The following is a 27,983-nucleotide window of genomic DNA, read 5'->3' as shown; positions in this document are numbered from 1 at the left end:
ACACAGGAGAGGTGACGGTGGCAGTGGTTTGGGAGGCTCTGAAGGCGGTCGTTAGGGGAGAGTTAATCTCCATTAGGTCTCATAGGGAGAAGGAGAGGGCGGAGAGGGAGAGACTGGTGGGAGAGATACTCAGGGTAGATAGGAGGTACGCGGAGACCCCAGAGGGGGGGCTGTTGAACGAGCGCCGAAAATTACAGGCGGAGTTTGACTTGCTGACCACGGGGAAGGGGGAGGCGCAGCTGAGGAAAGCGAAGGGGGCAGTTTATGAGTATGGGGAAAGGCGAGCAGGATGCTGGCGCACCAGCTGCGCAGGAGGGAGGCGACCAGAGAGATTGGAGGAGTGCGGGATAGGGGAGGCAACATGGTGCTGAGCCCAGAGAGGGTCAATGAAGTCTTCAGGGAGTTCTACGGAAGGTTATACGAGTCGGAACCGCCCGGGGAGGGGGAAGGGATGAGGCAGTTCATGGACCGGTTGAGGTTCCCAAGGGTGGAAGCAGAGCGGGTGGAGGGACTGGGGGCCCCAATTGGGTTGGCAGGCATGCAGACGGGCAAGGCCCTGGGCCCGGAGGGCTTCCTCGTAGAGTTTTATGAGAAGTTCTCGGAGCTGCTGAGCCCGCTCCTGCTGAGAACCTTCAATGAGGCAAAGGAGAAATGGACCCTCCCTCCGACAATGTCGCAGGCATTGATCTCGCTTATCCTGAAGAAGGAGAAGGATCCGCTTCAGTGTGGGTCCTACAGGCTGATATCGCTCCTGAACGTGGATGCCAAGCTGTTGGCAAAAATTCTGGCCACCAGAATAGAGGACTGTGTCCCGGGAGTGATTGGGTAGGACCAGACGGGTTTCGTTAAGGGCAGGCAGCTGAACATGAACGTGAGGAGGCTTCTGAATATCATCATGATGCCCTCGGAGGGGGTGTGGGGGGGGGGGGGGTTTGCCCTGGCAATTGAGCCATTGCGCTCAGGACTTCGAGGGATTGGAGGGGGCTGGGGCGCGGAGGGGAGGAGCACCGGGTCTCTCTCTATGCGGATGACCTGTTGTTGTATATTTTGGACCTGTTAGAGGGGATGGGGGAGGTCATGCGGATCCTGGGGGACTTCGGGAGGTTCTCCGGGTATAAGTTGAACGTGGGGAAGAGTGAGCTGTTCGTGGTCCACGGTAGGGGCCAGGAGGAGAGACTGAGGGAGCTTCCGCTCAGGATAGTGGAGAGGAGCTTTCGGTACTTGGGGATACAAGTGGCCTGGAACTAGGATGCCCTGCACAGGCTCAACTTAACCCAGCTAGTAGAGCAGATGGAGGGAGAGTTTAAAAGGTGGGATATGCTCCCGCTTTCCCTGGCGGGATGGGTGCAGACTGTGAAGATGACGGTTCTCCCCAGGTTCCTCTTCGTATTTTAGTGCCTCCACATTTTCATCCCCAAGTCCTTCTTTAAGCGGGTGAATAGGATTGTTACGAGATTTGTGTGGGCGAATAAAACCCCACGAGTCAAAAGGGTATTCTTGGAGCATAGCCGGGGGGGGGATGGGGAGAAGGACTGGCTCTGCCGAACTTCTGCAGTTATTATTGGGCGGCCAATGTGGCCATGATTAGGAAATGGATGATGGAGTTGGGGGCGACTGGAGGCGGCGTCGTGTAGAGGCACCAGTCTAGGGAGACTTGTCACGGCTCCGCTGCCGTTCTCGCTGGCGCGATACACCACTAGTCCGGTGGTGACGGCGGCACTGAGGATCTGGGGGCAATGGAGGAGACACAGGCGAGAGGAGGGGGCCTCTGTGTGGACCCCTATACGGAATAACCACAGATTTGCTCCGGGTAGGATGAATGGGAGATACCAATTCTGGTATAGGGCAGGTATTAGGAGGATGGGGGATCTGTTCTCGACGGGGTTTTCCCCAGCATGCAGGCGCTGGAGGAGAAGTTTGGTCTGCCCCCGGAGAATGCGTTCAGGTACCTTCAGGTTCGGGACTTCCTTAGAAAACAGGTGGGTACATTTCCGCTGCTGACCCCACGTAGGATCCAGGATAGGGTGGTGTCTGGCGTCTGGGTAGGGGAGGGGAAGGTGTCGGACATATATCAGGAGCTGCAGGAGGTAGAGGAAGCCTCAGTGGGGGAGTTGAAGGATAAGTGGGAGGAGGAGCTGGATGAGGGCCTGTGGGCCGAAGCCCTGGGCAGGGTGAACTCCTCCGCATCATGTGCCAGGCTCGGCTTAATCCAGTTTAAGGTGGTGCATCGGGCGCATATAACGGCGGAAAGAATGAGTAGGTTTTTTGCGTGGAGGACAGGTGCCCGAGGTGTGCAGGGAGTCTGGCGAATCATGCCCATATGTTTTGGGCATGCCCGGCGCTTAAAGGATTCTGGCAGAGGTTTGGGGTGATGTCTAGGATTTTGGACACTCGGGTGAAGGCCAGTCCAATAGTAGCAATATTTGGGGTGTCAGAGGATCCGGGAGTGCAGGAAGCGAAAGAGGCCGAGGGACTGGCCTTTGCCTCCCTGGTAGCCCGGAGATGGATCTTGTTAATGTGGAGGGACTCGAAACCCCCGGGTGTGGAGACCTGGGTTAGCGATATAGCGGGGTTCCTCAGCCTGGAGCGAATAAAGTTCGCCTTGAGAGGGTCCTTGATGGGGTTCTCCCGGCGGTGGCAACCTTTCCTTGACTTTCTAGGGGAGCGGTAAAATGTCAGCAGCAGCAGCATCCTGGGAGGGGGGGGGGGGGGGGGGGTGTTCAGGTGGGGGGGGGGGTTCTGTTGATCTAATGTGAGTTGGGCATGGAGACAAAACCCACCTCGTTCTGTTTAAAAAAAAATTAGTTTTATTGTAAGCTTTGGGCTATGCTTATTGTTATTTTTTATTATCATCTGTATTTCTATTTTTGTTATGTAAAAACGCTGATTGGAAAAACTTTCATAAAACATATATTTTTTTAAAAATAGCAGGTTAGTTCCATGCCATCAGGTCTTCGGCCGATCGAGGGCGTAGAATGTTGGAGCGGGCCTTTGGCAATGGTCCCTGGCGGCGCGGCGTACTCCCTGGTGATGCCGCTTTTCGGTACCCAGAGAATCGGCGAACAGGCGGCAGTCCCGATTTCCGCGTCAAACTGGATTCTCCGCCCCGGCGCCGGCTGCGATTTTGGCGTTGGGGTGCGGAGGATCCAGCCCATAGATTTGATTACAAACAATGGGCACGATCCAACTGCAATGCTGCACCTGAAATTCAGCTTGCCGCGGCGCAGCGCGACCGATAAAAGCTGGGAGACCCCGCTCCCAGGATCTACCCGGCTCGCAAGATTCGTGTTTGTGGTTATAATCAGAGAGACACAGGGACAAGAACAGATCATTTAGTCGTTCATATCTGTTCCGTCATTCGATGAGATCATGGCTGATCTGCCACTCTGACTCCATATTCCTGCCTTTGACCCATGTCCCTTGGTATCTTTAACTTTCAATCAACCTCAATTTTAAAAGTAACATTTAAATTAGCATTGATTGTCACATGCAGAAGAGAGTTCCAAACTCCTACCACTATTTATGTGAAGCAATATTTTCCTAATTTCACTCCTGAAAATTCCAGGACTCTTAATTTCTTACTATGCAGCCTAGTCTTAAACTCACCATCCAGCAGGAATAGGGTTATCGGGGAGAAACTGTTTGCCTTAATACCTCGGAAATATTCAAACAAATCACCCTTTAAGCTTCAAACTTCCAGCGAATATAACCTTAGGGCGGAATTTAATGGAAACATTCCTAAGTTCATTTGTGGTGGGTTTTGCAGGGCCGGAGGGTTCCCCACCGTTGTCAAACGATATTTAGGGTGCAGGGCCAGCATGGCGCCGGAGTGGTTCACGGTATGCCTGAAAGTCATCTTGCTGCGGTGCAGCGTGACCGATAAAAGCTGGGAGACCCGGCTCCCGGGATCTCCTTGGCTTGAAACGCCGTGCGAGATCTAACGCGATCTCACGAGATGTTGCGATGTAAATCCCGCCCATTGTGAGTGGGATCACCTTTTGTCAAATCTGCTTATTAAAGCGAGACAGCTAGTCTCACTTTAATGTGCAGATTCCCAAGGTACCTCAGAATCACAGAATTCCTTCAGTGCAGAAGGAGGCCATTTGGCCCAGCGTGTGGAAAGAGCAACCTACCTAGGCCCAAGCCACCACCCTATCCCCGTTACTCAGTAACCACATCTAACATTTTGGACACTAAGGGGAAATTTAGCATGGTTAAACTTGTACATCTTTGAACTGTGGGAGAATTCCGGAGCACCTGGAGGAAACCCACGCAGACAGGGGGAGAAAGTGCAAACTCCACACAATCACCCGAGGCCAGAATTAAACATGGGTCCCCGGCGCTGTGAGGCAGCAGTGCGAACCACTGTGCCAACGTGCTGCTCGGAGATCCTTCTTGCATCTATCTTGCCGAGACCTGTAAGAATGTTGTATGTTTGAATTATCATAGAATTTACAGTGCAGAAGGAGGCCATTCGGCCCATCGAGTCTGCACCAGCTCTTAGAAAGAGCACCCTACCCAAGGTCAACACTTCCACCCTATCCCCATAATCCAGTCACACCATCCAACACTAAGGGCAATTTTGGACACTAAGGGCAATTTATCATGGCCAATCCACCTAACCTGCACATCTTTGGACTGTGGGAGGAAACCGGAGCACCCGGAGGAAACCCACGCACACACGGGGAGGATGTGCAGACTCCGCACAGACAGTGACCCAAGCCGGAATCGAACCTGGGACCCTGGAGCTGTGAAGCAATTGTGATATCCACAATGCTACCGTGCTGGTACACCTCTCATTCTTCTAAACTCCAGAGGACAGTCATAATCTACTTACTCTTTCTTCACAGGACAATCCCTCCACCCTAGGAATGAGTGGTGAACCTCCGTCGCACTCCCTCTATGGCAAGTGTATTTTTCCTTGGGTAAGGAGGCCAAATCTGCACATAATACTCCAGGTATGGTCGCAGCAAAGCTCTATATAATTGCAGTGAGACATCTTTATTCCTAATCTCAAATCCTCTTGTAATAAAGGCCAGCCAGCACACTATTTACCTTTTTAATTGCTTGTTGTAGATTGTTAGTTTCAAATGACCCATGAACAAGCTTAGAGACACCCAGGCCCCTTTGAAGTTCAGCACTTTGCAGCTTCTTATCATTTAAGACATGCACGGTATCGCTAACGCTTGAAGAATGACCTCAGCTTAAAGTTTTCCCAATCGAAACTCCACCCTCCCCAATCTCCCAGCTCAGACTATCTGTCAATGTGTGGCCAAGACTTCTGGTTGTCCTTAGGTCATCAAACCTCGAGCTGCCACCTGAGTGCCTGACCCTCTTTCCCTTATTAAACATTCTGCTGTTATTTCAATGACTTCCATGCCAATTTCAACAAACACCACAATCTCTCTGCGCAGATACCGGCCGCAAGAAATTCAGCGGCGCTGGCAGTTAGGTGTAATTTATACAATTGTGCCCACTTCTCAAAGGAAAGAAAATTGACTTTCCCGGCAGGAAAAGAGAACGTTACACATGAAATAGGATCTTGTGCTGTTTGAGGTTAGACACAAATACCATTGTAAATCCAGTGCATTCTGGCCCCTGGAGCACTGTTCATAATTCAACCTGATGTGAAGAATTTCCAATCACCAGGGAGTTCGTTGTTGAAAAGATCAATCACTTCAACTCGTTCCTGTGCATCTCCTTGTTTGTCACATCACCCCTCACCGTGGAGACTGTGACTAAACTCCCACTTCATAAATTACGAGCAAGTACCTATTTCTCGGCACCACATCTGAGAAAGGATATCAATACTCTGGAGTGAGTGCAGAAAAGGTTTATCGGGTTGAGGGAGGGGTTTTTGATTATGCTGCCCGCTTTCCCAAGGCAGCAGGAGGTGTAGACAGAATCAGTTATGTGAAGAAAAGTTAGGATTATTCTCCCGAGAGCTTTGGGGGGGGGGGGGGGGGGGGGGGCGGATTCAAACATGAGGGGTTTTGATGGGAAAAAAAAACAGGAGAAACTGTTCCCACTTGCAGCAGGCTCAGTAACCAGAGATGAGGTGATTTTCTTTTCATGCAGTTATTTATGCTGATCTGGAATGAACTGCCAGAAAGGGCAGCGGAAGCAAATTCAATAGTAACTTCCAAAAGAGAATTGAACATAGGCTTAAATAGGGGATGGGGGGGGGGGGGGGCACTGGGGAAGTGTTATTGAGAAAGAACAGGGGGTGAGACGAATTGGATAGTTCTTCAAACTACAATCATGGTTTTTGTAGTGTCTACCCTGCCAACCCGTATGAACATAGAACATACAGTGCAGAAGGCGGCCATTTGACCCATCGAGTCTGCACCGACCCATTTAAGCCCTCACTTCCACCCTATCCCCGTAACCCAATAACCCCTCCTAACCTTTTTGGTGATGTGGAGATGCCGGCGTTGGACTGGGGTGAGCACAGTACGAAGTCTTACAACACCAGGTTAAAGTCCAACAGGTTTGTTTCGATGTCACTAGCTTTCGGAGCGCTGCTCCTTCCTCAGGTGAATGAAGAGGTCTGTTCCAGAAACACATATATAGACAAATTCAAAGATGCCAAACAATGCGTGGAATGCGAGCATTAGCAGGTGATTAAATCTTTACAGATCCAGAGATGGGGTAACCCCAGGTTAAAGAGGTGTGAATTGTACCAAGCCAGGACAGTTGGTAGGATTTCGCAGGCCAGATGGTGGGGGATGAATGTAATGCGACATGAATCCCAGGTCCCGGTTGAGGCCGCACTCATGTGTGCGGAACTTGGCTATAAGTTTCTGCTCGGCGATTCTGCGTTGTCGCGGGTCCTGAAGGCCTTTTTGGTCACCAAGGGCAATTTATCATGGCCAATCCACCTAACCTGCACGTCTTTGGACTGTGGGAGGAAACCGGAGCACCCGGAGGAAACCCACGCCGACACGGGGAGAACGTGCAGACTCCGCACAGACAGTGACTCAGCGGGGAATCGAACCTGGAACCCTGATGCTGTGAAGCCACAGTGCTAACCACTTGTGCTACCGTGCTGCCCTCCACCATGGTGGAGTAGAAACCTCCTAATATATGGGTGAAACATCTTTGGGGTATACACAGTAGAGATGGTAATGTAAGGCTCTTGTTTTAAACCGGAGAAACAACAGACAGCCTGAAACACATTGTTGGGACTCACACCCCTACACATTAGTCAAGAAAATCAGATTTCAACCATAAACTAACCTCACCTCCATGCCTGCACCATAAGACCTAAACCATAGAATCTTCAAGCACAGAGGGCATTTGGTCCTTTGACCCAGTACCAGTTCGCTGAACAAACCATTTAGTGTCACTGCCCTGCTCTTTCCCCGTGGACCTGAAAAATGTTAATTTTCATTTAGGCCACAGCTGGAGTACTGTTTGCAGTTCTGGTCTCCTCATTATAGGAAATGGATGGATTTGCTTATTGCGGTCTTGGGCCGAGCAGTTGCCATACCAGGCTGTGATGCAACCAGATAGAATGTTTTCTATGGTGCATCTGTAAAAGGTGGCAAGAGTCAGTGTGGACATACCGAATTTCCTTAGTTTCCTGAGGAAGTAAGTGCCTTATTGTACTTTCTTGGTGGTAGCATAGATGTGGGTGGGCCAGGACAGATTTTTGGTAATGTGCACCCCTAGGAATTTGAAGCTGTCAACCATCTCCACCTCAGCCCCGTTGATGCAGATAGGGTGTATACAGTACTTTGCTTCCTGAAGTCAATGACCAGCTCTTTAGTTTTGCTGGCATTGAGGGATAGATTGTTGTTGTTACACCACTCCACTAGGTTCTCTATCTCCCTCCTGTATTCTGACTCGTCGTCGTTTGAGATCCGGCCCATTATGGTCGTGTCATCAACAAACTTGTAGGTGGAGTTGGAACCAAATTTTGCCACACAGCCATGTATGTATAGGGAGTATAGTATGGGGCTAAGTATGCAGCCCTGTCGGGCCCCGGTATTGAGGACTGTCGTGGCGGTGTTGTTTATTCTTACTGATTGTCGTCTATGGGTCAGAAAGTCGAGGATCCAGTTGCAGAGTGAGGAGCCAAGTCCTAGGTTTTGGAGCTTCCATATGAGCTTGGCTGGGATTATGGTGTTGAAGGCAGAGCTGTAGTCAATAAATAGGAGTCGGATGTAAGAATCCGTGTTGTCGAAATGCTCCAGGGATGAGTGTCGTGCCAGGGAGATGGCATCTGCTGTGGACCGGTTGCGGTGGTATGCGAATTGCAGTGAAACTCGGCATCCTGGGAATATGGAGTTGATGTGCTTCATGACCAATCTCTCGAAGCACTTCGTTATGATTGGTGTCAGGGCCACCGGACGGTAGTCATTGAGGCACGTTGGATGGATGATGTGGAGATGCCGGCGTTGGACTGGGGTGGGCACAGTAACAAGTCTTACAACACCAGGTTAAAGTCCAACAGGTTTATTTGGAATAACGAGCTTTCGGAGCGTAGCTCCTTCATCAGGTGAGTGAAAGATGTGATTGCATTGGAGAGGTGCAGAGGAGATACACCAGGCTGTTGCCTGGGCTGGAGTGTTTCAACTACGAAGAGAGACTGTACAGACTGGGGTCATTCTCCTTAGAGCAGAGAAGGCTGAGGGGGGCCTCATCGAGGTGTACAAAATTATGAGGAAAATAGGGTAGATTGGAATAAACATTTAGAAGGGTAAACAATCAGGGGGCATAATGAGGGGGTTTAGAGAGGGTTTGAGGAAAAACCTTTTCACCCAGAGGGTGGTGGGAATCTGGAAGTCACTGCCTGAAAAGGTGGTGGAGGCGGGAACCCTCAACATTTAAAAAGCATTTAGATAAGCACCTGAAACGCCACAGCATACAAGTCTACGGGACAAGTGCTGGAAAATGGGATTAGAATAGATAGAATTGATGGTTGGCGCAGATGCGATGGGCCAAAGGGCCTCTTTCTGCGCTGTAAGCTCGTTGACTCTAAGTATCTATCTAATTTCCCTTTGAAAGTTATGATTGAAAGTACATTCATCAGCTTTTCAGACAGTGTATTCCAGACGATAACTAGAGGTAGCCAAACCTGACAAACAAATGATCCTGTCCTCAAAAAGTGCAGCTATCAGATAGTGCTCGGATCCATGTGACTAAACACTACACATCCTCATGCATGTACTTACTCATAAAGAGAATGGATTCTTCCTATTTTCTCTGTTTATCTTTGTACAAAAATTACTATCACTTTAGATTAGTAACTTGAAAATCTGTTGTATGCACACACACGTACACATATGCACATAAACTGAGGAATATCAGAAGAGCAAAGTGAGAAGTTAGAAGCGATTTGTTCACATTGTTATCGAACATGAAATTCCTTCAGACAAGTGGCTACATTTACCGAACTTAAAATAATTTCAAATAAATACTTGCAATGGTAAACTGAAAAGGGCAGTGTTGTAACTGCAGATAAATGTTATTGTGAAGACTGCATATCTCCATTTGAAAGGCTAATATTGGTTAGGAATTGGTGGGACAATTAACCTCCTTTGCTGTAATCTTTTTCATGCACATCTAATCAGGCACTAACATAGGCTGTCCACTGAGAACGTAATCCATCTTTTTCTCTTTCAAAAGCTGACAGATGTGCAAGCATAGCCAACAGTTCTGTGACTTGTTATCGCATTGTACACAGTAGAGGTGGTGCGAAAGCAGCTACTGCAGAGCCCATCATCACGGTAATATCAGCCTGATGTTTTTGGGGTGGGCTTCTGGAGCAAGGTGGGAAGAGTTACCTTCGGAAAACTTGGCCAGGACACCATGGCTAGGGAGGAGGCGGGTCAGGGTGATTGGAGGGGAATCAAAGATTGCAGAGGTTCAGAAGACCTCAAGTGGATTTGAGATTGGAAGTTGAGATGGTGAAGAGTAAGGGCACCTGCAGGAAAACAAGGGTTGGCGATAGCTGTGGGAGGAGTGACAGTAGTGGCGTGGGGGGGGGGGGGATACAGCGGGTGACAGTGGGTGATAGAATGAGGGCACTGGGAGATGGCACACAAGGGCAATGTGTGATGGTGCCGGGCTCAATGGGAGATGGTGCAGGGGTGATGAGAGATGGCATGTGGGGGCAGTCATCGTGGTGGGTGTGGTGAGGTCAGTGAAAAGGGGCGAAATGTTTGGCAACCTCTTACACAGTGCCCAAACCATTAGCTCACTGTGTAGGTGTGAAGCCGAAATAGAGCACATCAAAGCTATTTTGTGGGAAAATGGCTACCCCGATCAGACCATTGCTTGCTGTGTAATGCGCACACTCACGAATGGGCTGAAGGTGGCCACTTTTGAACCTGGAACGAGCCCACTCTACCTCAAATTTCCTTGGGTGGATAAGGTATCTCAAAAATTTGAACAACAGGTGAAGCTAGCTGTTTCACGCAGCTACTACGTAGTAGCAACATGATGTATTTTCCACTAGCAGGATGCTGCCATCAAACCAAAAGGTGTTCTGCTTACCACACAAATAAGTAATGTTATATATGTATTTCAGTGCCGTGTGATGCCAGGTAGCTAGTCCCAATGCCTGGCAGATTTTATCAAACAGCATGTACCTTTGTCAGTTCACAATAGGCAGAGTACTGACTGTACACGAGCAGCCATGCTTGCAAAACTCAATTTCCATGGTTAGATGTGGTCCTGCTATTGGACAGCACTTGCTGAACAATCCAGCGTGTGCTAATATTAAACTAACAACCAAAGTAAAATTATCAGTTGGGTGTGCAATGTTTGCCATAAGCTGCATATATTCATATGCAGGGACCTATCCTCTGCAGTCAAAAGGAACATGTCCAGGTCTCACACTTTTTCTGAATTAAACAAAAACCTGGGGGACTGCATGCTCTGTGGCAGCACATCGGGCAGAGCCAACTTGTCAACTAATTAGCACCCTTTTCTTTTATTGAAAAATAAATTTAGAGTACCCAATTATTTATTTCCAATTAAGGGGCAATTTAGTGTGGCCAATCCACCTACCCTGCACATCTTTGAGTTGTGGGGGTGGAACCCACGCAGACATGGGGAGAAATGTGCAAACTAGCACATTTTTCTCATGCAGTTTAAATTGTTGCTCCCTTTTTGAAATTTGACATTCTTGTGTCTATCCTGACAAGTGCGAGGTGAAAAGACTGGTATTGCCCTTAGTGTTAGGTGGGGTTACTGGGTTATGGGGATCGGGTAGAGGTGTTGACCTTGGGTAGGGTGCTCTTTCCAAGAGCCAGTGCAGTCGCGATGGGTCGAATGGCCTCCTTCTGCACTGCAAATTCTATGTTAAAAGCTTTCATAGCATGTTTCCTTTCTCAGCAATACTCAAACCTGTTGTGTTCCAGGAGACTGTAAAGTTTTTAGAACACTGTGTTCATTGCTATTTGTTATCTAGATGAACGATTTGAATGAGAATGTACGAATGTTAGGAGAGGTTATTGGGTTGTGGGGATAGGGTGGAAGTGAGGGCTTAAGTGGGTCGGTGCAGACTCGATCGGCCGAATGGTCTCCTTCTGCACTGTATGTTTTGCATGTATGTTCTATTGCATGGTCAGTAAGTTTGCAGATGACACTAAAATAGGTGGTATTTTAGTCAGTGAGGAAGGTTATCAAAAATTGCAGCAGGATCTTGATCAGGTGGTGAAGTGGGCCGAGACATGCCAAATGGAGTTCAACACAGATAAGTGTTAGGTGTTACATTTTGGAAAGTCAAATCAAGGTAGGACTTTCAAGGTGAATGGTAGGATCTTAGGGAGTATCGTGGAACAGAGGGGCCTTGAAGTTCAGATATACAGTTCTCTAAAGGTGGAGTCACAGGTAGATAGGGTAGTGAATAAGGCTTTTGGCATGCTGGTCTTCATCAGTCAGGGCATTGAGTATAGAAGTTGAGAAGTTATGTTGCAGTTGTACAGGAGGTTGGTGAGCCCGCACCTGGAGCATTGTGTTCAGTTTTGGCCGCCTTGCTAGGAAAGATGTTATTAAACTGGAGAGAGTACAGAAGAGATTTACAAGGATGTTGCCAGGACTCAAGGGACTGAGTTATAGGGAGGGATTGGACAGGCGAGGACATTTTTCTTTGGAGCATAGGAGACTGAGTGGTGATCTTATAGAGGTGTATAAGATCATGAGAGGCATGGATAGGTTGAATGCACTCAGTCTTTTCCCAGGATTGGGGAATTGAGACTTAGAGGGCATAGGTTCACGTTTACAGGGGTAAGAATTAATGGGAACCCGAGGATCAACTTTTTATACAGAGGGTGGTACGTATGTGGAGTGAGCTGTCAGAGGACAGTGGTTGAGGCAGGGACATTGACAACATTTAAAAGCATTTGGAAGATACATGGATAGGAAAGGTTTAGAGGGATATGAGTCAATGCAGGCAAATGGGGTTAGCTAAGATGGGCTTTTTGGTTGGCATGGATCCATTGGTGTGAGGTAAGTGCCATATTATATTATTATTATTAGCATTATTATATTATTAGCATTGCGCAGGTCAAGGAGATACAGTCGGAGTGAGAGAGATACAGACAGTAAGAATTTGGTAGTTTGGTGCAGTGAGGTAACCAGGAAAGGTAAGTGGTTAATCTAATTGTGCTGTTTTTCAGATAAAAGTGCAGGGTAGTGTCTGATTGGCTGAAGCTGCCCCCACCATAAAGTTAAATTAAACGAATTAATTAATTAGTGATGGCTGGTCAGGTGATGTGCTTGAGCTGCTTGATGTGGGAGCTGGCAGATCCCATTGCGAGCTGCAGCGACCACATCTGCAGTAAGTGTTGGCTGCTCGAAGAGCTCCGGCTCAGAGTTGATGAGCTGGAGTCTGAGCTTCAAAAACATGAGGCACATCCGGGGGGGGGGGGGGGGGGGGAACGACTAACCTGGACACTGTGTTTCAGGAGGCAGTCACGCCTGTCAGAGTAAGTAGTTTAAATCCTGCCAGTGGCCAGGGACAGCAGGGTGTGACTGCAAGTCAGGCAGGTTAAGGGAACCAGCAGTCAGCAACTCAGGAGCCTCAGCCCTTGACTCTGTCCAACAGGTATGAGGCACTTGCTCCCTGTGTGGATGGCGAACAGGGTTGCAGGAAGGATGAGTCAGCTGACCAAGGCACCATGGTTCCGCAGGCCATTCAAGGGGAGGGAGTAAATAGGCAAGTTGTAGTTGTAGGGGATTCTATTATCAGGGGGATAGATAGTATCCTTTGTGAGCAGGATAAAGAGTCCCGCATGGTATGTTGTCTGCCCGGTGCTAGGGTGCGGGACATCTCTGACCGGCTTGAAAGGATACTGGAGAGGGAGGGGGAGGATCCAGTTGTTGTGGTCCATGTCGGTACCAACAACATAGGCAAGTCTAGGAAAGAGGACCTGTTTAGAGATTATAAAGAGCTAGGATTCAAATTAAAAAACAGGTCCTCAAGGGTCATAATCTCCAGATTACTGCCCGAGCCACGTGCAAATTGGCATAGGGAGGCAAGAATAAGGGAAGTTAACACGTGACTGAAAGAGTGGTATGGGAATGAGCGGTTCCTTTTCATGGGACTCTGGCATCAGTTTTGGGACGGGGGGACCTATACCGTTGGGATGGTCTCCACCTGAACCGAGCTGGAACCAGTGTTCTGGCGAAAAGAGTAAATAGGGTGGTCAATAGGACTTTAAACTAAAGATTGGGGGGGAAGGGAAAGTCAGGGAACCAAGAGGTGAAGTAATCAGCGGGGAGCGTAGCTGCTTAGGAATACAAAAAAAACGAACAGACAAAACTCAAGAGTGGTTACGATTGTCCCCATCCCACAAAATATGACACAGTGTTTGGAAAGGCTCAGTAAACCAAGGTCCACCACATTAAGAAAACAAAAAGAGACGGTCAATAGAGAATTAAAGGTGCTATATTTAAATGCGCGCAGTGTACGGAACAAGGTAGATGAGCTTGTGGCCCAGATTGTGACTGGCAGGTATGATGTGGTAGGCATCACAGAGACATGGTTGCAGGGGGTTCAGGACTGGCATTTAAACATCCAGGGATTCACAACCTATCGAAAAGACAGAGAGGTGGGCAGAGGGGGCGGGGTTGCCTTGTTAATTAGGAATGAAATTAAATCAATAGCACTAAACGACATAGGGTCAGATGATGTGGAGTCTGTGTGGGTAGAGTTGAGGAACCACAAAGGCAAAAAAACCATAATGGGAGTTATCATAATGGGAGTTATGTACAGGCTTCCTAAAAGTGGTCAGGACCAGGGGCACAAAATGCACCACGAAATAGAAAGTGCATGTCAGAAAGGCAAGGTCACAGTGATCATGGGGGACTTTAATATGCAGGTGGACTGGGTAAATAATACTGCCAGTGGACCCAAGGAAAGGGAATTCATTGAATGTTTACAGGAGGGCTTTTTGGAACAGCTTGTGATGGAGCCCACGAGGGAACAGGCCATTCTGGACTTAGTGTTATGTAATGAGCCAGACTTGATTAAAGATCTTAAAGTAAGGGAGCACTTAGGAGGCAGTGATCATAATATGGTCGAATTCAATCTCCAATTTGAAAGAAAGAAGGTAGAATCAGATGTAAAGGTGTTACAGTTAAATAAAGGTAACTACAGGGGCATGAGGGAGGAACTGACGAAAATCGACTGGGAGCAGAGCCTCGTGGGAAAGACAGTAGAACAGCAATGGCAGGAGTTTCTGGGAGTAATTGAGAACACAGTACAGAGGTTCATCCCAAAGAAAAGAAAGGTTATCAGAGGGGGGATGAGGCAGCCATGGCTGACAAAGGAAGTTAGGGAATGCATCAAAGCAAAAGAGAAAGCCTACAATGTGGCAAAGAGTAGTGGGAAGTCAGAAGATTGGGAAGGCTACAAAAACAAACAGAGGATAACAAAGAGAGAGATAAGGAAAGAGAGGATCAAATTTGAATGTAGGCTAGCCAGTAACATTAGGAATGATAGTAAAAGTTTCTTTAAATACATTAAAAACAAACGGGAGGCAAAAGTTGACATTGGGCCGCTCCAAAATGACGCTGGTAATTTTGTGATGGGAGACAAGGAAATAGCTGAGGAACTGAATAAGTACTTTGCGTCAGTCTTCACAGTAGAAGACATGAGTACTATCCCAACAATTCCGGAGAGTCAGGGGGCAGAGTTGAATATGGTAGCCATCACAAAGGAGAAAGTGCTAGAGAAACGAAGAGGTCTAAAAATTGATAAATCTCCGGGCCCAGATGGGCTACATCCTAGAGTTCTAAAGGAGATAGCTGAAGAAATAGTGGAGGCGTTAGTTATGATCTTTCAAAAGTCACTGGAGTCAGGGAAAGTCCCAGAGGATTGGAAAATCGCTGTTGTAACCCCCCTGTTCAAGAAGGGAACAAGGAAAAAGATGGAAAATTATAGGCCAATTAGCCTAATCTCGGTTGTTGGCAAGATTCTAGAATCCATTGTTAAGGATGAGATTTCTAAATTCTTGAAAGTGCAGGGTCAGATTAGGACAAGTCAGCATGGATTTAGTAAGGGGAGGTCATGCCTGACAAACCTGTTAGAGTTCTTTGAAGAGATAACAAATAGGTTAGACCAAGGAGAGCCAATGGATGTTATCTATCTTGACTTCCAAAAGGCCTTTGATAAGGTGCCTCACAGGAGACTGCTGAGTAAAATAAGGGCCCATGGTATTCGAGGCAAGGTACTAACATGGATTGACGATTGGCTGTCAGACAGAAGGCAGAGAGTTGGGATAAAAGGTTCTTTTTCGGAATGGCAACTGGTGACGAGTGGTGTCCCGCAGGGTTCAGTGTTGGGGCCACAGCTGTTCTCTTTATATATTAACGATCTAGATGACGGGACTGAGGGCATTCTGGCTACGTTTGCCGATGATACAAAGATAGGTGGAGGGGCAGGTAGTATGGAGGAGGTGGGGAGGCTGCAGAAAGATTTAGACAGTTTAGGAGAGTGGTCCAAGAAATGGCTGATGAAATTCAACGTGGGCAAGTGCGAGGTCTTGCACTTTGGAAAAAAGAATAGAGGCGTGGACTATTTTCTAAACGGTGACAAAGTTCATAATGCTGAAGTGCAAAGGGACTTGGGAGTCCTAGTCCAGGATTCTCTAAAGGTAAACTTGCAGGTTGAGTCCGTAATTAAGAAAGCAAATGCAATGTTGTCATTCATCTCAAGAGGCTTGGAATATAAAAGCAGGGATGTACTTCTGAAGCTTTATAAAGCATTAGTTAGGCCCCATTTAGAATACTGTGAGCAATTTTGGGCCCCACACCTCAGGAAGGACATACTGGCACTGGAGCGGGTCCAGCGGAGATTCACACGGATGATCCCAGGAATGGTAGGCCTAACATATGATGAATGTCTGAGGATCCTGGGATTATATTCATTGGAGTTTAGGAGGTTGAGGGGAGGTCTAATAGAAACTTACAAGATAATGAATGGCTTAGTTAGGGTGGATGTAGGGAAGTTGTTTCCATTAGCAGGGGAGACTAGGACCCGGGGGCACACCCTTAGAATAAAAGGGAGTCACTTTAGAACAGAGATGAGGAGAAATGTCTTCAGCCAGAGAGTGGTGGGTCTGTGGAATTCATTACCACAGAGGGCGGTGGAGGCCGGGACGTTGAGTGTCTTTAAGACAGAAGTTGATAAATTCTTGATTTCTCGAGGAATTAAGGGCTATGGAGAGAGAGCGGGTAAATGGAGTTGAAATCAGCCATGATTGAATGGTGAAGTGGACTCGATGGGCCGAATGGCCTTACTTCCGCTCCTATGTCTTATGGTCTTATGGATCAGTTTGGGCCGAAGGACCTGTCTCTGTTCGGCAGATTCTATGATTCTATAAAGAATCCACCCAAACAGGGAACATGAAAAGACACAAGTACAAAGTGTCCATCCACAGAGCCATGAAACAGATCAATCAGTGCATAACTTGTGCCTTCAAACAAAGTAGTCTGCATCTCCCGGCATGTCAAAAAAGGGGTATTATTCCCCAATTGTTCCTCAGAGGCAAGTTGGATAGACCATCTCAAACTTGACTCCATTCATGTATAAGATGGATCTCACTCTTTTCGTTGCTAGATCTGCACTCATATCTTGGTATAGCCTAACGGAGTGGCCTTCCCACTCGACATCCCGATGTTCCGTTGTCCATCGAAGAACCTGCGCTCTTTCTTTAAAACTATCACCGCACAAGGCAGATTCCCAGACCGAGGCTTAGGTCCAAGTGAGTGACGGGCCCTGTCTAATTCTGGGGGGATGTAAATACACCATCACCCACCATCTTGTGGAACATGTCTGAGAAATATTCAGGAGGGGTGTGGCCCTCAGTCCCCTCTGGTGACCCCACAATATGAATGTTTTGTCTTCTTGATCTGTTCTCCAGGTCAATCAGTTTGGTTTTTAATTTTTTGTTGACTTCAACCACCGGAGCAAGGTCAAACACCAGAGAGGTGATCCGATAATGCCTCCTCTCTGCTCTTAATTGTGGTTTTATTGAGCTTTGACGGTCTTATTTGTGGTTTCAAGAACCAAACGAATACTGGCCATGGGCTCATCAATTGAATTTTTAAGATCCAACTACAAGTTTTGTTGGTGTTTATCAAGCTCGCTTGCCAAACGCTGGCTAGAGCCTTGGCCGTTACTTAAATGGTCGGAGAAGAAGTTACCTCTGCCACCTTACCTCCAGTTGAATCCTGAGGGGCTTCAGAACCAGTCAAAGGGTTACGGCTCTGCCTCCTTTGGGTATCTCAGAGAAGAGAGAACTCTTCTCCGATAAATTTCAAGATTTTATGGAAAGTAAAAGATCCGTGGCACCAGAAAAAAGGGCAACAAAGTTCAGCTTTCCAGCGGAAGCCATCTCATGCGCGTCTTCCCCTCACAACCGGGGGTTGACTAGCTCTCCTCGATTTATTTGCTGAGTTTCCTAATGCCAGGGAAACCCAGCCATCATGAATGAAAAACCATGTGGAAAATAAAATGGAGGCATGCAGCCTCCTTGAAAGGTTTTTCACCGACTAACCCACTTCCTGAGAGTGAATTAGTCACCCGTCTCCATTACGGTGGCATGATAGCACAGTGGTTAGCACTGTTGTTTCACAGCGCCAGGGACCCGGGTTCGATTCCCGGCTTGGGTCACTGTCTGTGCGGAGTCTGCACGCTCTCCCTGTGTCTGGGTGGGTTTCCTCCGGGTGCTCCGGTTTCCTCCCACAAGTCCCAAAAGACATGGGGCGCGATTCACTGCTCCAGCGCCAGTTGGGAGAATCGCCTGGGTCACCAGATTTCCCCGCGGCGCCGGTCCGACGCCCTCCCGCGATTCATGGAAGCGGCCAGATCGGCACAATCGCGTTTTGCGCAGCGCGGTACAGTGAATCGCCCGAGACAGCCAAAATGACGATTCACCGGTACCCCCGCGATTCTCCGGCCCGGATGGGCTGAGCGGCCTGCCCAAAACGGCGGGTTCCCCCCGGCGCCGTCCACAACTGGTTGCTGCCGGCGGGAACAGCACGGGAACGCTGGGGGGGGGCGAGGGGGGCTCCTGCACCGGGGGGGGGGGGGGGGAGGGGGGATCCTGCACCGGGGGGGGGGCCTCAAATGGGGTCTGGCCCACGATCGGTGCCCACCGATCGTTGGGCCGGCCTCTCTGAGGGAGGACCTCCTTTCCTCCGCAGGCCCTCAAGATCTGTCAGACATCTTCTTGCGGGGCGGATTCGGAGAGGACGGCAACCACGCATGCGTGGGTGACGGCAGTTGTGCGGCACCGGCCGCGTCATGTACGCGCCGCCGCCTTTATGCGGCTCCAAGGCCTGGCGCGCGTAAATGACGCGGCGCCGCTCCTAGCCCATTATCGGGCCCTGAATCGGTCGGAATAGGGGCCGTTTCGCGCCGTCGTAAACCTCGACGGCGTTCACGACGGCGCAAACACTGCCTCCATTTCGGAGAATCCCGCCCCTGCTGTTAGGTGAATTGGACATACTGAATTAAAAGCAGAAGATTGACACAGGTTGCGTTCCCGTTTCAGAATTTTAACATCTCAACTTACTACTCAACCCATACCCAGTGGAATGTGCATGGGTTAAAATTACCCCCACTGAGTCAGAACTACGGACAGGGGAATAGAAAGGAACACCGTGTAAAACAAACACAATTAGATAGGAGTATCTATATTTTTTTTAACATTTCCCACTCTCCGAAGTCAAAGATGATTAATATTTAGCACCCCAGAGGAGTGAAGCAATGCAGGCTCATCCTTTGACACATACAATATAACATTTCTAATTAGATTATAATTTTGACTCTCTGAATCTTACATCGCTGAAATAATTTGGGGCGATTCTCCAATATTGGGCCCAAGAGTTTGCGTTTCACGACGGCGCAAACCGGGCCTGGTCACGTACGATTCTGGCCCCCATAGGGGGCCAGCACGGAGCTGGAGCGGTTCACGCCGCTCCAGCCTCCTTACGCAGCACCAAGTGGGCGCCGCGCCATCCTGCGCATGCGCAGGGGACTTCTTTTGCGCGCCGGCCCCGACCAACATGGGGGTCGGTGTTTGGGGCTGGCCGCACCAGGAATTAGGCCCTGGGGGGTCGGGGTGGGGGGGGGCCCAGACACCATCGGAGGCCCCCCCGCTGAAGGAGCTCCTCCCCCCACCCTCCACCCCCCCCTCCACAGGCCACCCCCCAACAGTTCCCGCAGTGTTCCTGCCGACAGCGACCAGGGGTGAACGGCACCGGTGGGACTCTGTCGTATCGGAGCAGCCGCTCGGCCCACTGGGCCGGAAAATTGGCGGCCCCGCCGATTCCAGCGGCACACGGCCGGCGCCGCGCCAAATGGCTGCGATTCTCCGCACCTCGGAGAATCACGCGCCGGCACCGGGGCGCCATGGCGTGGTTGCGGCGAATCACCGGCCCCGCGAGGGGCTCGGAGAATCGCCCCCTTAAACTCTGCAAATAAGTTTTTCAAACTGGTGACAAGTGGTGTGCCTCAGGGATCAGTGCTGGGCCCACTGTTATTTGTTATGTATATATATATAAATGACTTGGATGAGAATGTAGGAGGCATTCCTTCCTATGCTCCATATGGCCAGCTCTTTGACTGCTATCTCGCTTTAAAAGTGTACCAAAGTGGACTCTGCTTAAGTGCCATTGGAAATATTCTATCTCGGAGTTTGGAGTTACATTATGAATGGTCCAGCGCACGCAAGAAGAAAAATGAAAGTTCAATAGAAGCAGACATAATTCTTACAAATCAGCCTCCAAGTGCCCAACTTTGAACAATCACAACGAATGAAGGGCCTCAAGGTAGAAATCACACTGGCCTTTGTCCAGATCTTGCGTGGCTGGGTGGAAGATGTGGCTCTGTTTGTGCTGGGATCATCCGTCTGGTAGCGATCGTTGGTCCTGAACTTGTCTGTCTGGTCGTTATGCTGCACTTGGGTTGGCATACGCCGGATCCAAGAGAGACAGAGCACATGGCTGTGTCTCTTCTTATCCCGCTGGGATTTCGCGCTCCTTGGGGCGGTCCTTAACTTGCACCCAATAATTCGACAGGCTTTGATCACTGCCTTCGATTTTGGCCAATAAAGGGGCGGGTGCCTTGATGGCTGGGCGTGTCCTTAGCGGCCATTGACCTTGGCTGTTTGGGCTCCCTGAGTAAAGGGAGTGGCACCAATTAGTCTGTATCGGTTACCTGAGTACAGTTCTTTTGTTCTGGGGGAAAGGACCATTAGAATGCAAACGAGCAGGGGTTTCAATTGCGTCTAGCTATCTGGGTTGCAAATACACACACAAGCTCTGGGTCTGTCGGAGTCCTGGGTTGGCCATAATTCCCATGGTCCTTTGCAGGTGGCCATCTGAGATGGCTACATCCCGTCCTCTTGATCCTGAACGCGAAGCGTGGTGGATCACACTGTTGATCCCTTATCCATCCCTGGTGTGCTGGTTACCCTTGGTCAAGGACAGGTTCTACACTACTCTGTCCCATGTTTTTGGAGCATTTACCTAACATTTTTATTAACACATCAAACATTCATAATTTCTAACGGGTCACTATAAAACATTTCACTGTTCCGCACAAGTGAATATCAACTAACACTATCTAAGCTACTCTCATGCTGCTGGCAAGTATCAAAAAGAACTTATGTGCAATACAAGATTTCAAAACAGCAGCATCACATTCCTACTTAATCCATCAAAGTTAGAGAGGTATACAGTCTTTATTTCTATCAGCGATTAGAGTGCTTGTTGAGTTGGGTGAATTCCAAAGGAGGTTTGGAGTGTATATATCGGGGAGCAGGAGGCTCTTTTTCACCATTTGCGGAGTCTAAGTGTCTGTATGACACTGCAGATTATTGCAATTACCAGAAGGGCCTCTACTGTGTATGAAAGGGGGTACCATGTGGCAATGTTTTCGCACCAAGTGGGGGTTTCGGTGTCTATCTCTATGTGTGGTGTAGTGTCCGGGCTAGGGGTGTCATATTGTGTGGTGGTGTTCGGGGCTGGTGTGGTGTGTGGTACAGAGGCTTGTAACGCGTGCAGCTGTAGGAGTCCAGCGATGATCACAGTGTAGGTCATCAGTCCTTTCTTCATCTTGTCTTCTGTCTTCCATTTTCCGCACATTCCTGGGGGTGCAAGCATAATATCTGTTATTATCTTTGGTTGATATCTCATTTATTTGTCTTTCTCTCCTTAACTTCAAGTACCCATTAGAATTGTCACCATGTGTGACTCCCTCATTTTTTTGTTTTGAAATAACATTTTGAGAGACAAGACATTGCCAAAAAATCTCTTTGTAAGTGCAGAGATTCTCGCAGCCGGTGGTCGATGTGGAGAGTGGGCGGACAATTTCTCTGTCCAGTCTTTCCTTTACTGTAACCAGTGATGGCTGAGGCTCATGTTACTAGCTGAATTTTAGGGCAGCCAGTTTTATAGTTTCGTCGTCCAGGGTCCAGAGGTAATTAGTGTGTCGCAGCATATGTGGCAACCAAATGTGTCTGACGTGTAAGTAGCAGGTGGGGAATGACCAGAGGGTCGCGGAAGGTAAAGGGATGAGTGTACAGTCTGTGGCAACGAGCATTCTTTAAACCACAATAAAAGAGCAGAGAAGGGGAAACTATGACCTGCCAAAGGCAGTTAAAAGTGTAAAGAACCATTCCAGAGTACTCAAAGTGACGGGAACATGAGGTGCGTGTGGGGCGCGGCAGGGCAAGAATGGGTGAATCACCGGGTAGGGCGGTGATCAGTGCCGTTGCTCCACTACCCGAGCTTAACTGACTGGATGCATTTGGGGTCCTCAGGCAGGGCGGGGATTAGTGCCGTTATTCCCTACCTGGGTGAAAGAATTTGTAATACATGTGAGATCCAACAATTGTTCCTTTAATGGCCATTGGTCAGTAAATGGCGTTGGAAGAGTAACTATGACTGTATCAAGAAATTGGGTGTCAGTCCGACATTAATTAAAACGATGTAACAAGAAGAAAGAAAGAAGGAAAATAAAAAGGTGGGCAGGCTCCATCAGAAAGTAGGACACCGTAATTCTTATGCGGCATCTTTTTCTCTTCATCTGGACACCTCGGGGTTCTATATCAAAAAGCGTTGTAAAAGGATTATCATAACCAGAGTCAGAATCTGAATCGTCACCATCTTCCGGTTGCCAGGCTCGTGTCTGCTGTTTTTGTGCCGTGGCCGCGTGGGCCGTCGTGGGATCCAAATAGTCATGTCTAACCAGTCTACAAGAGTTGTCGCGGTGCCAAAAAGGGGTTTGTTTGTCATGAGGCGTAGGGAAGGTGGCAGTGAAAGGCAAGTTACTGTTGTCGGGCGGTGGCTCTGGCTGTGGAAGGGGGTATAGGGGGCCAGACATGTCTTGGTTGTGGTACCGGGGGCTGGAGTGACTGGGGCCTGGGAGGTTGTACCAGTGGTCAGCGATCGTGGTCAATTCAGGAAGGCTGGTGCTGTCGTCGGAGTCAAGCTCAAGGTGGAAGGTCATACCTGTGGGCGGAGACAAGGTCGGGTCTGTGGGCGTGGACCTGCTGTCAGGGCTGGGGGAGGGTTGGACTAGGTTGTCGCTGGGCGGGGTGGAATCGTCTGCTATTGTTAGGGAGTGGCTACATTGGGTTCCATAGACTTTGAGCTGGTTGACGTGGAACCAACCAGTTTTACCATTGGGGTAAGTTATCTTGTACACAGAGGGGTTTACTTTGTCCAAAATGGAGTAGGGTCCTGCAAATTTGGGAGAAGAGGAAAGAACTAGGATTGTAAAGGGAAACCATTACTTACTGACCGACTGTGTACACTACGGGGTGGACGGTTTTGTCAAAGCAGGCTTTACTCTGCTTCCTTCTAAGGCCTAGTCGGACAGCTGCAGCGAGTTGTGCTGCTTTAATATTTTCCGTGACTTATTGGACTGCTTTTTCATGGGCGAGGGCGGTGACTGTGGGGCTTGCCAAATTGAGACCTAATAAATATTCAGTTCCTTTCATGGGCCGTCCGGTCATGAGAGTGTGGGGGGTGAAACCTGTGGAACTGGATACTGTGTTCCTAATAAACATAAGGGCAAATGGGAGAACTGTGTCCCATGTGGTATTATTCTGTTGCACCATCTTTCTATTGGTCGCTTTTAAAGTGCGATTCATTCTATCAACAATGCCGCTGGATTGGGGGTGATACGCGATGTGAAATTTTTGTTTGATTCCAAAAATCGTTAGGACATGTTGCATGACTCTGCCGGTGAAGTGGGACCTTGGTCTGACTCAATGCTGCGGGGGAGTCCCCAGCATGTAAATATCTGTTGGGTCAAAATCTTAGCTGTGGCCTTTGCAGTGTTTGTCCGTGAGGGAAATGCTTCGACCCATTTTGTAAAGGTGTTGATTACCACTAATACGTATTTGAAACCATTTCTGCAAGGGGGGAGGGGGCCAATGTAGTCGAGTTGCAAATTTGTCCAGGGCCATTAACAGGTCGGGTGTGTCTCAATCGTCCCTTCTTGGAGTACCTTTCAGGATTGTTCTGTGCACAGATTAAACAATTCTCAACATAATGTGTTACGTCGGATTTTAAATCGGGCCACCAGCACAAAGGTCTTAAATGGGCAATGGTATTGTCTATCCCCTGATGTCCGTGTCCGTCATGAAACTGGTAAATTATCTGGTTTCTGTCCTGGGTGGCGACCACATAAATTCCATTTTTCAAAACTATACCGTCCTGTACCGTCAGTGAATCCTTGCATTTATCGTAGGGGGCTGGGAAGTTACCGTCTAAAACTTGTTTGAGAGTGTCGTCTGCCTTTTGGGCCTGGGATAGATCCTCGATATTGGTCTGAGAAACTTGGACTGCGTGTATCGGTTCACTTTCGGGGGGTTGCCAAAAGTGACCGTGGCGTGACCCTGACTTAGCTAAGGCGTCTGCCTTTGCATTACCGGGTGGGGAGGAACGTTGATGGCTTCTCACTTTAATAATAACGTACATGCGGTCTTTAGCTGTCCTAAGAATGTGTTTCAACAATGGGGCTGAGGGTAGGGGTTTATCATCAGCGGATACGAATCTTCGAGATTCCCACAGGGGCAGGAATTCTGTCAAGCTATTGCACACATATAAACTGTCCGAATGTCTGTCTGCGGGGGTTGGAAAGGAATCGGGGTGTTGCACTACATATGCTATGGCTGCTAGTTCTGCTGCTTGTGATCCTAGGTGGCCAGGCAATTTTAAAAATATTTCTTCTAATGTGCGTCCCTGTGCGTCTTCTACATAAATTCCACAACAACTTATTCTCTTTCCATTTTCTATCGTGGAGGAACCGTCTACATAAATCTTTAAAGCGTTGTCTATGGTGTGTGGATTTTGCGTTTTACTGCCTGCTCGTGTGTGCAGTGACTTCGGAATAAAGGGTCCTATGTGGTGTTGGGCTGCTATCATATGGCACTCATGTGGGGTCCCTACATATTGAAGGTTATCTGCTAGAAATGTGTGGGTCTTTGTACGTTTGACTGTAATGTCCCTTCCTTGTAACAGCAGTGTCCAGCGAGCTGCTCTGATCTGGCTGACTGAACCGTCCTTTAACCTACCATCTAACAATAGCTGCGTTAGGGTGTACTCCGTTAAAATCGTTACTGGGTTAAGGCCTGTGATGTATGCAAAATACTGTGCTGCCCAAAAGACTGCAAGCAAGTGCCGTTCGCAGGTTGTAAATCCTTGCTCTACGGGATCCAAAATTCGTGAGGCATAGGCTACGGGTCCTAATCGGCCATGTCTTTCCTGTAGGAGTACTGCTGATAGGGTTCGGTCGGTGGTTGCTACTTTGATGGCATAGGGAGAGTGTGGGTCTGGAACTTGCAAAGCGGGGGCTGTGCCTAAGGCTCGTTTTAATTCATCGATGGTGTCCGTGTGCTGAGGAAGCCGTTCCTATGGGGCGTTCTTTCTAAGGCGCTCTGAGAGTGGGGCTGCTTTTGTGGCAAAACCATCTATATGGTTCCTACAATATCCAACTAATCCTAAGAATGACCGGAGTGCAGTGACATTGTGGGGCAGGGGCAATTTAATTATTGACTCAATTCATTTGTGTTCAATCTCTCTCTTCCCGTGGGTGATAATAGTGCCCAAATAAAGGACCTTTTCTTTTAAGATCTGGGCTTTTTTTGGGTTGACCTTGCATCCAATGGATTGCAAAAGACCTAGTAATTCCGAAAGAAGCTTTACATGCTCTTCCTTTGTGTCCGTCTGTAGGAGTAAGTCGTCCACATACTGTATAAGGCATTCAGGGCGGGAAAATTTGGAAAGTCCGTTGGCCAATTGTCGGTGGAAAATGGAGGGGGAGTTGTGGAATCCTTGCAGGAGGCATGTCCACATATACTGCTGCCCTTGAAATGCGAACGCAAACTTATATTGACAGGTCTTGTCCAGCGGGATGGACCAAAAGCCATTGCTGATGTCCAGGACTGTGAAGTACTTTGCCTGTTCTCCCTGCTTCAGCATGGTCTTGGGACTCATGGCAACAGTGGGGACTGCTAAAGGGGTGACCTTGTTAAGTTCTCGGTAGTCGATTGTCAGTCGCCAAGAACCATTGGGTTTTTTCACGGGCCAAATTGGGGCATTATTTGTTGAGGCTACCGGCCGAATTACTTCTTGATCTAATAAGCTAATGACGACTTTTGAAATCTCACCCTCGGCTTGCTGTGGGAAACCGTATTGCTTCTGTAGCTTAGGATTGGGACCTGAAATTGTGACCATTCCTGGGGTCTTCCCACAATCATGTTTGTGCTGGTGAAGGAAGCTCTATGTTTTCTGAGGACCTCTCTAATTGTCTGGTCTGTACTAATTGTTTGCGGATCAAACCAATAGTCTCCTACTGAGCAAATCCTGTGTTCATAGTCCCCTACTGTGAGCGTAGCGGGGGCTCTCGCTGCTTTGGTCATTTTCCATACACACCTATTCACGAGATCAAAGGAAAGATTGTGGGAGCTCATAAAATCAATTCCTAGAATGTGCTTGGCTGTTTGGGGCAAGTCGACTAAAACAACGGGGTGTCTAGTGCTTATGGTTCCTATCTGAATATCTACGGGGGCTGTAATGTATCCCTGCTGTACATGTCCTGTAAATCCACTAAGGGTGATGGTGTCTGTGGTGGGCCATTTGTCACCCTGGAACATTGTGGAGGAGTTTAAAGTGCCCGGACTGTGCCTGTGACTACTGGTCTGCCTGATTTGTCCCAGAGTGTGTCGCAGACCCAAGTTGGGGAGTTCGAACACTGTCAATCTGTGGTGTTGATTACTGAATTATCTGAACGGCGCTAACACTATGTATGGGCCTAACATTATTCCGAGGTGGGGGGCTTATTTGTTGGTGGCGTTGCTGGTTCGGGGGTTTTTGGTCGGCATTCACGGGCGTAATGTCCCACGTGTCCACAATTATAGCAACCTCGTGGTGCCTGTGCTCTGGGGTGCTGTCCTTCATGTCTACCCTCACTTATCCATGCTGGGTCCTGGTTAGTCCTGACTGGGTGCATATTTGCTTCTATCTGTTCCTGATCTGCCTTCCTGTGTAGGGATTGTTCCCAAGCTCTGGAGAGTCTCTTTAATACCCACACTTCATTGTGTGTGTGGTCTGCGGGGTTGTAATTCACACAAGCCTTTTGACCTGCTTCTGTGGCATGTGAGACTAAAGTGCGGGACCATTTAGTGGTGTCGTCCTCATTTAAGTGTGCGCGGGTTCAAATCCCCAACTACTGCCTTAAAATGGATCCAAAGGCGACCTGCAAATGCGGTCAGATGCTCTCCCCTCTTTTGCCTACAGCGGTTTAAACCTACTGGGTCTCCCTTGTTGTACCCGATCGGATCTAAAATGACCGTTTTCATCTCCTGTAGGGTTCCTCCTCCTACATTCTGGGGTTCTGGTAAAGCTGAGCTGACGGACTGGTCAAGGCTCATTACTATAAGTTTACTCATTACTTGAAGTTTCCTCCCTTTCGTCTAGACCGTACATAACCTTTTGCTGGCGTACTCTCTCAAAAGAAATTATGCGGGTCTGCGGTGGGTTCGAATGAATCAATTTTAACGCAGGCATCTCTCAGTTGGGTGATGGATAATGGGGTGGAGTAAACGCAGTTGGGCTCCTCCCGATCCGAAGACTTGCGCTGTGTGGTGACTGGATTCATGGGGGTGTGTGCTGCCTGTGCAGTCGGTGGTGCGAGCTCTTTCCTTTTCGGGGCATGGTGGGGCTCTATTGTGATTTTCTGTGTCCTCCACTTATCTCTGGGCAGTTTCATTTAGTTCTTGCCAATTGGGGGCACCTTCCTCATCTAAATTTTGTCCAAAAGTATACCTAAATCCATTTTGCACTGAAAGCAGTGACTGCAACTTCTCTATTTGTCTACATTTTGCGTGATATACTGTACTCTGTCTTTGTTCTGTAGTGGAGCTATGGAGCGCTCGTTAAGCTGCCTTTAAATCCGCGCATTGACTCGTTAACTGTGCTACCTGCTGTTCTGTCCCTTCTCGTAC

At 48.6% G+C, this 27,983-nt stretch overlaps 1 protein-coding gene across 13 annotated transcripts in view; it reads right to left on the bottom strand.

The window, feature by feature from the left end:
• The window catches only part of LOC140385689 (UDP-N-acetylglucosamine transporter TMEM241 homolog), a 223,339-nt gene that overhangs the window by 15,872 nt on the left and 179,484 nt on the right, over nucleotides 1–27,983 (bottom strand). For 3 of the 13 annotated variants that reach the window (XR_011933422.1, XR_011933424.1, XR_011933425.1), the window contains one exon: nucleotides 6,408–6,550. The exons of 9 other annotated variants lie outside the window; for them this stretch is intronic. Coding sequence is in view for 1 of the 4 variants with exons in the window: in XM_072468097.1 (XP_072324198.1) it covers nucleotides 21,467–21,614 (148 nt within the window). In the remaining 3 variants the exon portion in view is untranslated. Of the gene's footprint in view, nucleotides 1–6,407; nucleotides 6,551–21,181; nucleotides 21,615–27,983 lie in introns of those variants that run through there. One more of the 13 variants, XM_072468097.1, reaches the window with a different exon arrangement.

Source organism: Scyliorhinus torazame, chromosome 11 (assembly GCF_047496885.1).
Source record: "Scyliorhinus torazame isolate Kashiwa2021f chromosome 11, sScyTor2.1, whole genome shotgun sequence".
NCBI classification, from domain to species: Eukaryota; Metazoa; Chordata; class Chondrichthyes; order Carcharhiniformes; family Scyliorhinidae; genus Scyliorhinus; species Scyliorhinus torazame.
Note: the sequence above shows the minus strand (reverse complement) of the source record. Positions and strands in the feature narration are given on the sequence as shown.